Source organism: Protopterus annectens, chromosome 5.part1 (assembly GCF_019279795.1).
Source record: "Protopterus annectens isolate FY-2018-M chromosome 5.part1, PAN1.0, whole genome shotgun sequence".
Taxonomy (NCBI): Eukaryota; Metazoa; Chordata; order Ceratodontiformes; family Protopteridae; genus Protopterus; species Protopterus annectens.
In genome coordinates, this window is record NC_056736.1 from 104,527,632 (window position 1) to 104,540,442 (window position 12,811).

The 12,811-nt window shown below is 39.4% G+C and overlaps 1 protein-coding gene across 2 annotated transcripts in view; it reads right to left on the minus strand.

Annotated features, from left to right (window-relative positions):
* The window catches only part of NDFIP2 (Nedd4 family interacting protein 2), a 985,488-nt gene that overhangs the window by 505,872 nt on the left and 466,805 nt on the right, over positions 1 to 12,811 (minus strand). Inside the window, exon 4 of one of the 2 annotated variants that reach the window (XM_044072912.1) lies at positions 10,443 to 10,493. The exons of the other annotated variant lie outside the window; for it this stretch is intronic. Within the exon in view, the coding sequence (XP_043928847.1) occupies positions 10,443 to 10,493 (51 nt within the window). The remainder of the gene's footprint in view (positions 1 to 10,442; positions 10,494 to 12,811) is intronic. 2 annotated transcript variants of the gene reach the window in all.

Consider the following 12,811-nt stretch of genomic DNA (forward strand, 5'->3'; position numbering starts at 1 on the left):
TCTGTCTGATGCAAAAAAGGACCAGTTTTTTGATGGCCAGTTTCTGCTGAAACAAGGAGGTTGTACCTGTAAAAAACTTTAATTGTCTGCATAGATTTTGCCTTTTCTTCCATTTTCTTTAAAACTTCCTCCGCTTTGACACCAAATAACACATCTTTCTGCAATGGAGCATCCAATAACTTTGCTTTGACATGTTCTGGTAAGGCTTGCTCTTTTAGTCAAGCATGTCTACGTATTACAGATCCTGTGACAGCTGCTCTACATGAGGCTTCCAATGAATTAAAACCACACTGCAAGGTATGCTTTCCCACCTGTTCTGCTGCATGCAGCAAATCCTGCATCTCTTTGAAATCAGGTTGATCTGTCTGAGGGATCATTTTCTGCTTTAACTGTGTAATCAAGTACTGCTGGTATTTTAGCATGTGGAATTGGCAGTTTAAGGCCCTCATGGCCAAAGTGGCAGACGTATACACTTTCTTCCCCCATCTTTCTAATGCTCTGGGAATCTCTTTCAGAAGGTAGTGGATTCTTAGCAGTAGAGGCCTTAACCCCTTTGGGACCCTGGGAAATGGTTTTGGGGTCTGCAACAGGGCTTTTATATAGAAACTTATGAGAATCAGGAACTCTGTAGTATCTGTCTGGTTAAGCTGGTGCAGGAGGTAAGGAATCTGGGTTTAGACTAGATTTGGTGTAAACATCATCCAAAATGTCTAAAACTGGAGGAATTGCAAGGGGTCTATGCTGTGGGAGAAGAAGAAACTCACAGAGTCTTTTCTTAGAGTCAGAGCAATCTTGGCCTTCCCAGTGGAAGTGTTCCCTCATGGTGTGTAAAGTTTCCCCAAAAGAGTAGTCTTCAGGGGGGGGGGGGGCAGAGGGAATGGACTCTTCAGCATCTGAGTCTTCATAAGGAGGGAAGGAATAATCCTGGTCCTCAGAGTTAGCTGAGAAAATGGATGCTTGGTCAGAGGAAGGATAATCTTCCTCCAGTCTAGGCCTTTTGTCAGGAGGGGGATGTGAACCCCTGATAAGGGTAATTAAATCCTCAGCCATCTTAAGCATCTGTTTTTTAGGCATAAGGGCCTGTGGGGGAGACTGTGGACCCGGTTTCCTAACTTTTAAGGGGGGTTTAAGTTTAGCATAAGACTTAGTAGAGATAGCTGTCTGTTTGAAGACACCTTCAGAAACCGAAGGCCTGTCCAAAATCTCTGGATCACCGTCAGGGTTGGCGTTCAAGGGGTGAGATGGAACCGGCTCCTGAGGCCCAGCTGATTTGGTCTGGGAGGCCGTCAGAATTTCTAAATCTGCGGTAGTCAGGGGCTGCGTAGGTGCCTCGCTGAAAACCGGAGAACCGGCAGCAGGCCTTGCTGAGGCCTTGGTATCTGGTCTTGGCCTTGGTTGCCTGTCCTTATCCTTGCGTTTTTTTAATCATTGCTGATGTCGGTTGCTCCGACGACACGCTATAATTAAATTTTCTGCCAAAATAATGTTGGGCGAAATCTGCCTGACGCTAGATTGTACGTTTGTTGAACTTAGCACAAAACCGACAACCAGAGACATCATGGTCTGGGCCTAGGCAAGGAATACAATAAGAATGAAAATCCTTATGAGGTATTTGCTTCCCACAAGAAATGTAATTATTAACTTTGTCTGACATCTGTCTGAGGCAAGAAAAGTTTCCCCAACGGGGTACTTAGCTTTAGAGAAGACTTCGGGCTGAAATTAGATTAGAAAATCTCAGGAGCTAGCCGAATGGCACTTGCAAACTGCTTCTGCTTCAGGCACCGCGCGGCAAGAAAGACTGAAGAAAATGGCGCTGGCTGCCACTTTTATCCCCCTGTCGCACTGACGTCAAGGAAGAAGCGACGACAACCAATGCCGGACCAAGACTTTGGGATTCGGCTGACTGCGGGACCGCCTGATGGCAGGATAACCCAAGTGTGATGACTGCAGCAGTATAACACAATGAACATCAGGTGTTCCCATCATCAGAACCAAGGTGTCTGTGAGAGTGAATTTGTGATCAGCATGCCAAGGAATCTTCAATCAAACTAGATCTCTCTTCTTCCTCAGATGAAGATTCAGTCTGCCTTTTCTGAGGGGACTTGGGTAATGGATGAGTACAAAAAGAAAATGGGGTTTCAAAGACAAAATGACCTTTTATATGTCTTGTGAAAATTCACTTCATTCCTTTTCTTGAATTGTCTGTGTAGGGGAAACATATTTGTTTTTCTGTTTCTTTTTCTTAGGGGATTCATCAGCCCTAACAAAAGTAAGGCAGGTCAGAACCCATATGGACCTTGATCAAAGTGCCAGGCACCTCTTCCCTAACATTGATTAGAAATATGCCCTCTGGTCCCACTTTACAACCACAATGGCATGAGTAGAGGAGTCAGATGTGAGAGAGTCTGACACCATATCAACCTCCAGCAGGTCATAGCATCGAGCATCTGAGAGAGTCAGACACACTGCAGACTCCTGCTGCCTCACAACAGGTGCATCTGAATCACACTGAGCAGTAGAAAATTCAGGCCAAGTTTTCTTGAACGTCTTAGGCACAAGCAGGACGTCCAAGGCTGAGGATTCCACCATTTTGGGTCACAAGAGACGCTGCAGACATTGGGTCTCTAAATATATATTTAGAGAAAAAAATCAAGTACGAAAGATTTTAGGAACATACAGTTTTAGTAAACCATACAATTTCTGTAATCATGTTCAACCCCTAGACAGAATAAACACTGGAAGTCATTATAAGGGATCTGCTAGCACAGTCAGACTTCCACCTATTAACTAACATTAAATAAATATTTTTGAAAAAAAAAATACAAGAATAAAGAAGGTTCTCCAATGGGGCACTTATCTAAGTAAGTCTATGCAACGGTAGTAGACAACATGGAGAACAGACCAATGGGAGCAAAGACAGTGAGGATCTTTTGCTCCTTCATCTGCTTAACTCATTACATCCGAGTGATGCCTCCAGGTGCATCTGCAATTAACTCCTACTGACGCCTCTAAGCATCAAATATTACTTGTTCACATTTGCATCAATAATTCGAAAACCATGGTATGAACACAGTTTAAAAAATTTTCATCGTAAAGCTTACGCAATGACAAACTCAACTGCATTAATATTTGACGTCTGTCTAGTACAAAAATATATTATACAATTACTGGCCGGTAGTATTCAAAAACGAGCATGCTGATTGGTCAGCCCAACCAGCGTGCCCGTTGCAAATCCGAGAATATACCAATGGAAAAGGTCCGGTCTCCTGAACTTTTTTCCATTAGTATATCTCAAATTTTTTTTTTTTTTTTTTTTCAACTCAAATTACAAGACTGAAGACCTCAAACGACCAAGGGAGATGGTGCAGAGAAAAATTAAAGAATAATCTGGTACGTTCTGCAAAATTCGGGCGGCGCAGTGGTGCAGCGGTTAATGCTGTCGCCTCACAGCAAGAGGTACTCTGGTTCGATTCTCAGCTGGGGTGCCTTCTGTGTGGAGTTTGCATGTTCTCCCTGCGTTCGCGTGGGTTTCCTCCCACATTCTAAAGACATGCTTCTGGAGCATTTCTCCCCGGGCAACCGCTGAAAACAGGATCTGTGGAACCTAGTCGGACTTTCCCGGTCAACAAATGTTAAATAAATAAAATAAATAAAGAAACGTACCGGATTATCTTTTTATTTTGTCTGCCCTGGTTCTCCCAAATGTTCCAACTCTCCAGGTTTCTTTTTTCTTTAGAATATGTACAAATGTAACAATTACTTTGTTTATTGTGACCTATAAAATTTGGTTTAAGACCTAGAACCTAAAGAATACTACCACAATAGAAATTGTTTGTGCCGAAGAGCTTACCATTTATACTTCTTTCATAACCCCCTATGGTTCCAGAGATATGAAAATTTGTTTGAAATGTGAGGACATCATTTGATCCTATCAAAAGGCTTAGTGGAAGTTACAGGGCAAACTTCCAGAACACCATAGCAAAATTACAACAGCTTAGGGGTGTTTGGTTACATGAAAAATAGAAGCAATTAAGAAATTTTAATAATTGTTAGTCTCTGAATTGGGAAGGCTAACAGTTAAATGTCTCATGTTCACAAAAGAAGCCAGTAAAAATTCCAACATGTCGACTCAAAGTTAAAGTAGCAGAAGAATAAACTCTCTTTCCAATCTATCAAAAGCTTATCAGAGGGAATAGGGGGTTAACATTTACAATTTATTGAACAGCAGCAATTTCAGATAAGGAAATAAATGCAGAGTCTGTTCTAGGATTGGAAAATATATTTATGAGTATATGGTATGTTGCATGACCTATCAGACTTTTTATGAGCATGACATTAACCATCAGGCATGCAAGCTGTCAAGAGAAAGTACTATAAAGCTGATAAAACACTGAAATAAATTTTAGCTGGTCTCATAAAAAAATAGCTTCTTCGGACAGTAATCTTAAGAAAAAAAAACACTTTCTTCAGAAAATTAATTTTCACCATGAGAAATATTTATTGAAGAAAAAATGTTCTCCCTTTATTCCCTGCTCCTCTGACTGGGAATCAGTGCCAGAATGTAAGAGCTTTTGTTTGCCTTTCTTTTGTAGTCAGTAAGGAAACATTTAAAACATTAAAAGCAAATGGTAATCCCTTAGAAAATCACAAGTATTCCCTATCCAAATTAAAGAACATTCTTAATTTCTCTTCTTTTTCTGGAAGTCTCCCTGGAAAAAGATCAACCTTTTGCAGGGGCACTATCTTGTGAATCAGGCACCCTAGTCCAGTTATGCGGCAAACATTTACTTTCAAATTCCCACAAATCTCTTGCACAGACAGGACAATCCTATCACAGAGGACATGTCTAACTTCCAGTCCTTGACGGCTTCCAAAGGAGTTACACCAAAGGGACTGAGAGCCAATGATAATCACTCCAAGGAAGCATGTCCAGCCACAGCAGTCACCACTAGTGGTTAAGATGCCAAAGTTAATTTATTTTTCTTGCAGAAGAGAGAAGGAAGAACTGAGAAGACCAGCAAATGCTCCCTGTTTTAGCCAAAAAGGAAGCATATAAGACAGGTAGGGAAGCTTGTGCGAGTCAGTAAACCTCTAGAGATACTAAAGTCCTCAAAAGTACGTCCTTCCCCTAACACATTAATTCTACAAGAATATGTAGAAATAAGTAACAAAACAGATTCTTACACATTTTTTTCATGCAAGCATTCATGGGTAAAAAAAATCCCCTTACAAGTCAAAACAGTCCATAGAAATTAATTTTCCTATAAAATCAATAAATAGGAAAAAAAACATTTTTTCTTATAAAAATAAAAATATGGAAGGTTTCCCCAGCATGGTATTTATCTGCCCGCCCTTAACTCGTTATATCCAAGTGACACCTCCTGGTGCATCTGCAGTTAACTTCTATTGATGCCTCTAGCCATCAAAAAATTCCTTGTTCATAATTGCATCCATAATTCCAAAACTATGCTACATACAATGTTTTAAAAGATTTCACCTTAAAGCTTACACAGTGGCAAACTGAACTACATTAATATTTAACCTCTGTCTAGTGCAGGCAAATGGATATAACTTTTACATTTTTCTAAATATCTCAACAACCAAGCAACAGAGAGAACTCCTTAGCCTCATATGAACCGCTCAGCTAGACGAAAAAAAATGCTGCTGACAATATGAGTGCAACTTGAGTGACTGCTGAAATACTGTAAGTGGCTTACAAAATATTACAAACATAATAGTTACTGTGTTTATTTTGACTTATAAAATTCTGTTTAAGACCTAGAACCTAAAGAATACCACCACTATAAAAATAGTTTGTGCTGAAGGGTTTGCCATTTACACTTCTTTCATAACCCCTGTGGTTCCAGGGATATGAATATTTGTTTGTGTTTGAAATGTGAGGACATAATTTGATTCTGTCAAAAGACAGAGGCTCCACGCACTGAAAGTTACAGTGCAAACTTCTTGAGCTCCATTGGAGTTAACAAGTTAAAGCACTGATAGTCAATTGTCAGTTTACCATCACCAAAGTCCACAAAGGGAGTGCACTTCAATGGCAAGAAATCTCTGAAGATTCTGGAGCCTCAACAGCTGCTTTTATAAGGCCTTCTGAGCCCCACAGCAGTTACAAAATGCGGAAGATGCCTTTAAACTTTAAAATCTGGCTGATTGTCATATCCTGGCAGACACAAACCAAATAGCTTATGCTACTGCAACAGTGACTTAATGTTGAACATCTATAATTACTTTCATTTACACTCTGCTAAAGTCAAAAACAGGATGTGGCCCACACAATTATTAATTTTTCAGAAATGTATTTAAGCTCTGCTCAATTAAAAATTGCAAGGCACATGAAAATTATTCCTTCTCGAGAAAAGCATTTGTGATATAGGACAAAACTTGTCTCAATTAACTGTACCCATACTTCTCAACTATCTAGATTTTTTCTTCATATTTTTGTTCTGTTCCTCATACATTTTTTTTTTTTTTCTGGCTGATCGTTAAGGACTGCAGCCACTAAATGAGAATCATTTCAGTTTCAGACTTAACTGTCAGAAAATGCATGTTAATGCAAAACATGCTATTCTAGCAACTTTCTAAGTTTACAACTGTAGTATTTTAAATCCGTGTTTGAAGTTCCATCTACGCTATTACTTACCCATTGCTAGGCAGTACTTACCCAGGTGTCAAAAAAGAAAAAAATAAGACAAAACTCATCAACCAACGTACCCAGCTAACAGCCAAGGGTGTTGTTTCATCAACTAAAAGTCGGTTATAAGTGACTACGTCTCTACATGCATTCTGGGCTGATTTTCATAGGTTCATAGGTAAGTACTAGACTAGCTAACCTTATGGGCCATTTAAGCCTAGCTAATTTCCAGTTTTGTGCTAGAAATAACCTATTCCATTTGGTTATAGACTGGCCTTACACATCCTATGGTCAATAATTATATATTACCCCCTAATAAGAATAAACTGGATCATACCATAGATAATTTGAGTGGACTCTTGCAAAGGATAAGGTGCAGTGGTTAACAGCATCACCTCACAGCAAGAGGTTCGCCAGTTCGAGCCTTTGCTGGAGTGTCTTCTGTGCAGAGTCTACATGTTCTCCCTGCATTTGCATGGGCTTCCTCTGGGTACTCCGGTTTCCTCCCACATTCCAAAGACATGCATCTGGAGTATTTCTTCCCAGGCCTCTGCTGAAAATAGGCTTTGTCCTAGTTGGACTTTCCCAGTCTACAAATGTTAAATAAATAAATAAATTTAGGAGTTCCCTCTGTCCCTTAATAGTACAGGGACAGTCATGGGGTAAATTTTCTGTTTCCAATCCATAGATCAAAAAGTGTTTGAAAATGGACAGGGATGAACTTTATGTGGATGGGGAGTCTGTTCCATAGCAGTGGTATCCTCTTGCAAGACATACCTGCCCCTCCAAACCATTCTATTGATGTTACAGAAGAGGTTTAGATCCCTAGACTGAGTATTTCTGATGCCATTTGACTTGCTGATGTGCAGTAAATCCATCAGTAATGGGTCGGAGGATGCCTAGGATGGTAGACACAGGTCAACTCTTACCATTCTGTATGATACACAGTATAGTTACAGGGCTTTGAATGACTTGTGGCTTTGGCCTTGTGTTCTTTTGGCAAGGTATCCCTGTTGGCATTCCAGCTGTTGCACATATTTGCGCAGATACATGCCAAAGGTGGGTTATTATAATCAATGATTGGCCTAATGAGAGCCGAGTAAAGGGGAGCAATGACATCCCTAGATCTAGACAAAATCCCTTTGTTTATAAGCCGTGCAATATAGAAGCACTTTCTTACAACAGACACACGTGGTCAAAATTTAGGTCACTATCCACATAAGTTCCTAAATCCCGAACTGGATCACCTCTTAGGGGCATACTGTCAGTGTTGTAAATCCCTGAGGTAGAGGACTTCCCAAAGGATACAACAATACATTTTTGGCATTTAGTTTCTGTCCATGACTTTGGCACCAGTTATTTGTTTGAGACGAACCTTCCTGCAGGTAGCAGTTTCAATTCACTCAGTGAAAATGACAACCCAGACAGTCTAAGGCCCTGAATGGAGGAGATACTGAACATTAGCTACAGCTATGGACTGTCCCCTTAAATAGCGTACTATCCATAAGTAATTAATGAAAAGACATACTGGAGGACATAATTTGCAGTTCCGTGGCTGAAGAAGCAGAGGGTTCAGTGTGCATCTGAAGATATGCTTAATGAGTCTTTTCCTACAGACCTGCCTGAGGTGATTTTTTAGCAGAATGTCAAACATCATGACTTTTACTCTTGGAAGATGATCAAGTACTGGGCAGGCAAATTCAAGAAATTTAAGGAGTAGTACTTGGATAAATAACCTAAATTCACTGTTTATCAATTAATATCAATAAATTTGCACACAAGTCTGCAAGAAAGCATGTTATAAAAGCAGAATAAGTAAGGAAGTAATGTCACTTATCAAGATATATTTATCTACTAATCTCCGGTAAGAGTATCAAGTACTGGGTGTTGCCTACACCCGAGTTTACTCATGTTCATGTACCGACTATGCTGAAAATGCTTTCATTAGTAAATACAAACATGACCTTTTTTGTGATTAAACAAACTAGATGCCTTACAGCTGGCTAATGCACCGTTCAGTCTGGAAAATGAAATCTAGTTCTGATAAGTCTACTACACCACCACATGAGACAGTCATCTTAATAGCCTCTTCCCTCCCATAGCTTTATTGCTAAAAATTTAAGCTACTTATGTAGAGAGATCCTGTACAGAAAAGTTTTCTTTTTCAGCGTAGTTATACTATCTTACAAATCACCTTTCTAGTGTTACCAATTATTCACTGTATAAGCTAACGCAAAATTCTATTCAACACTTACTTAACCCACACAGAATACCAGAAACGTAGAATATTAAGTGATCTAAGCTGATTTTGCAAGACTGCTTTTCAAAATGTAAAATTCCAGGAAGATGCATGTTCAGAAGCCAGTATTTACATATCTATAACAAAAATTAAAACTACTCGAGTTAAAAAAAAAAAAAAAAACACTAAGTGGCATCTGGAAGAATGCACTTCTGTCCCTATGACTAAGCATTTTAACAAACCCTAAATTTAATAGTACATGACTAGCATACTAAACACAACTGCCGCCCTCTCAAAATAATGAGGCAAATGCAAAAAAGTAGCTAAAATTGTTTCCCTTGCAGTTTACTTCTTGTTTGTTAATGTATGCCTACTGTTTCCATGCATAACCTTACATGTCAAGACAGGGCAGGACTACCTGTGTATTATTTACAATTTGTTGACTAAGTTAACCCTGTTAAGCAGAGCTCATTTTTAGAGAGGGCATGAGAAAGAAAAAAAAAATGAAATGGAAGAAAAGCACAAATATAATATGCAAAAATATCAATTGGTCAGATATTTTAATAGCATATGATGGTGACGCAAGTGCTAAAAGACAGTACAGTAGGTACAGCACTAAAATGAATAAAGTACAATACAGTGATGCTTATAAAAGTACATCTATGGCTTCCGAATTCCTGACATTAAATGTTATTACAGCCATCAGCCAAGGTCCAACCATCATGATCATATGGGTCTAAGGAAAATGGTTTTCATTCATTTTCTGATTTCCTGCTTAAACGAATTTAGGATTCTGTGAGGAGCCAGAGCCTATTCTGACACTCAGGGGGCACAAGACAAAGACCCTCTGCTTGAATGGAGACCCAATTCACTGGAGGGTGCACAAACTCAAATACAGCAGACATGCCTAGGTGCAAGTTGCAGGATTATCAGTTCACCTATGGCACATCTCTGAGATGTGGAAGGAAACTGCAGCACCTGCCAGAAACCAATATGGACAAAGGCAGGATGTGGACACTCCCCAGAAAAGGTACTCCAGTTGAAAATAAAAATGAAAAAAAAAAAAAACACAAGTGCTGTACGACATTAACAGTAGCCACATCACTGCATACAAAGCCAACAATTTAAGATAAATGGCTTGGTCATGTCACAGGCAATAAGCAGCAAAGCTTGACTAACAGTAAGCTTAGCACATCAAAATGGATGACCAACTGCTTTAATCTTAATGACATTTTAAAGCTCTGCTAGCAAAATAATAACTCTATGCTTTAAAAAAGATCAAATGTAGCAAATAAGCAAGCAAATGAATAAATGGCGCACGCAGTTTTCAAAGCACTACGTACAAAGAAGTATATGCTAAATATACAAAACCGAGAAGCTTAGTATTCTAAAGGGGGGGGTAAAACTACACACAAAGCAACAAACCTAGAACTAATGCATACATTAAAAGTCATCTCAAGGAATAGGAAATCTATAGGTAAAGACAGACTACTGATTATTAACTTTAAATTTAATACAAATTTGTAAAACAAAGCCTGATTAAAAATACTGTACCTCTGGTAGACTGAGGAATATTTCATCAAACAGACTTCTAGATTCCCTAAGCTGTCCATGTTAAGTAGCATGTAATGTAAGGAAGAAAAAACAAAGACAAAATGGCTAAAACAGCAGCAAATGGCATGAAAGCCAGTCAGAATTCACAATAGTTAAAATGTCATACTTAAACAGTTCATGTAAAATATAAAGACATAAGTATGTATTTGCAATTAAAAAAATATTTTAGTAAACCTCCCACTTACCAAATGTTCAAATAAATTAATACAAACAAGTGCCAAGCCATGACTGGCCTGGAAAATACACCAGTACATAACACATTATGCATGATTAGGAGTTACACTGAGGTATTATACATCACGGAATTATTTGTGCCTCTGTATCACAAGGCAGAAAAGCAAGACCTTAAAACATCAAGAAGCAAAACAAGTAGCGAATCTTTGGGAGAGCTTCACAATACAACTATATCATAAACCATTTAAGCAGTAAAACATAAACGGAGTTAATGTATTAGCATACTTAATCACCAAGCATTTCAGAAATAGACAATCGAAAAGAACATTTATGTATGATTACAAATTCATGTAGCTTCCATATTAACAAGTAAATAAAATGCCAAATGAAAAAATAGAGCCCTTTTTTGGATTTACATAGACCCTACCATACCTAGGATACTTGTAGGACCTCCTACAGCAAAGCTATGAACAGTATGCCCAAATCAGAGGACCAGTGCCAGTCAGATAAACAAAAGCTTGCCAAATGTTTCGAACAGAATCACCGAACAGACATTCACCTGATGACAAATGTTTCACTGGAGACTAATAGCCATTTTTCGCATCCCACCCCCCATTCCCCACTAAACTACCACTGACCTCCAACTTGTTCAAGCCCCACTCCACCCTCTACTCTCAATATTTCAGCAGCTCTCTTTCCGGATGATCTTGGGATATATCTCTTCAGTAAACAGGCCTCCTAACTTCTCAGTGAGCAGACTACTACTGCCCAATTTTAGGATCAAGAAGGATGCAGACCTCTGAGCAAGATGCTGCAGACTTCATACTACACCTTGCCAGTTAGACAACAGAGCATGAAAGTGGTGTGAAATAATGTTAGTACACATGGCAAGGGCACCCAGATGTTATTCACTGTTACTCATTGTAACAGTTAGGAATCTGCAAAATCCCTGGTCTCCACAAGAGGTAGCAGAGGCCGCAGCAAAGCCCAAACCAGCACATATGGCAACATGGTGCTTTATTCTATCCTTCTGGCTGACCCTTCCAGCACAGCCAGTACATTTCTGAAACTAGGTCACTAACTGCACAGATCCGATAATTACAGCTCTTGAAGATCAGTGGGCACTGACTGTACAGGGCTCAGAATGTAAGCAATAATGCAAAAGGCAACAAGTGGCGCTATTGCAGGTAGTGCAGCACAGATGTTATAAGGCAACTATGGACTGCACTAGGCAAAAAAAAAAAAAAAAAATTTTGCCAGATGCTGTACCCACTAAAGCCATACTTGGTCAGCATTCTTAAGCCCATGATAATTCACACTGCACTACAGCAGTCCAAGTGAGAAGGTACTAGAGCAAAAATCAAAATCACTAAATCAGACGATGGATGCAAATTTTGGATCCAAAATAATTCTTAAGATGATGACTTGACAACAGCGGACACCTAGTCCTTAACGAACAACCTATCATCAAGAATAAACTCCAGGTCAAGGACATAATGTAGAGTGTTTGCATCCCATATCCTGCATAAATAAGGACGGAAAGGAGAAAGGTATGTAAAGAAGAAATGGTTACACACAGCAGCAGTCTTAGCCAATTTGAGATTCAAATCATTACTTACTCATAAATGAAAGATGGAAATAGCTGCCAATTGTACTCTTGACAGTTGAGGAACTAGAACCTTCATTGAAAATTGTAGCTAAAAAGTCAAGAACCTTAGAAAACGGTGCTGAAAAAAGGTCAGATTCTATGTATGGGCCCAAATAACAAATCTTTTCCATTTACTTTTGTAAATTTTTCCACTAGAAGCTTTATGGGAAGACAACAAATTGTAAAGGATCGTGAGGAAAGCCTCGACTGTCTAGCAATCAACAGACCTGGAGAAACCATGCAGTCAACTTGAAGCCTGAAATGTCCAGATGAGTCATGCCTGTCAGGTGAGGCAGGAGGTCTGGAGATGGATCCAGAATCCACTGCAGATGTAGAAGATGAGGTCAAACGAAGGGAAACCAGATCTGACAAGGCCAGTAAGGGGCAATGAGAATGACTGTGGTCTTCAATTGACATGCTTTCTGGAGAAATTTGGAAATGAGGGGCAACAGTAGGTAAACAAAGACCAGAGAGCCAACTGAGAAGT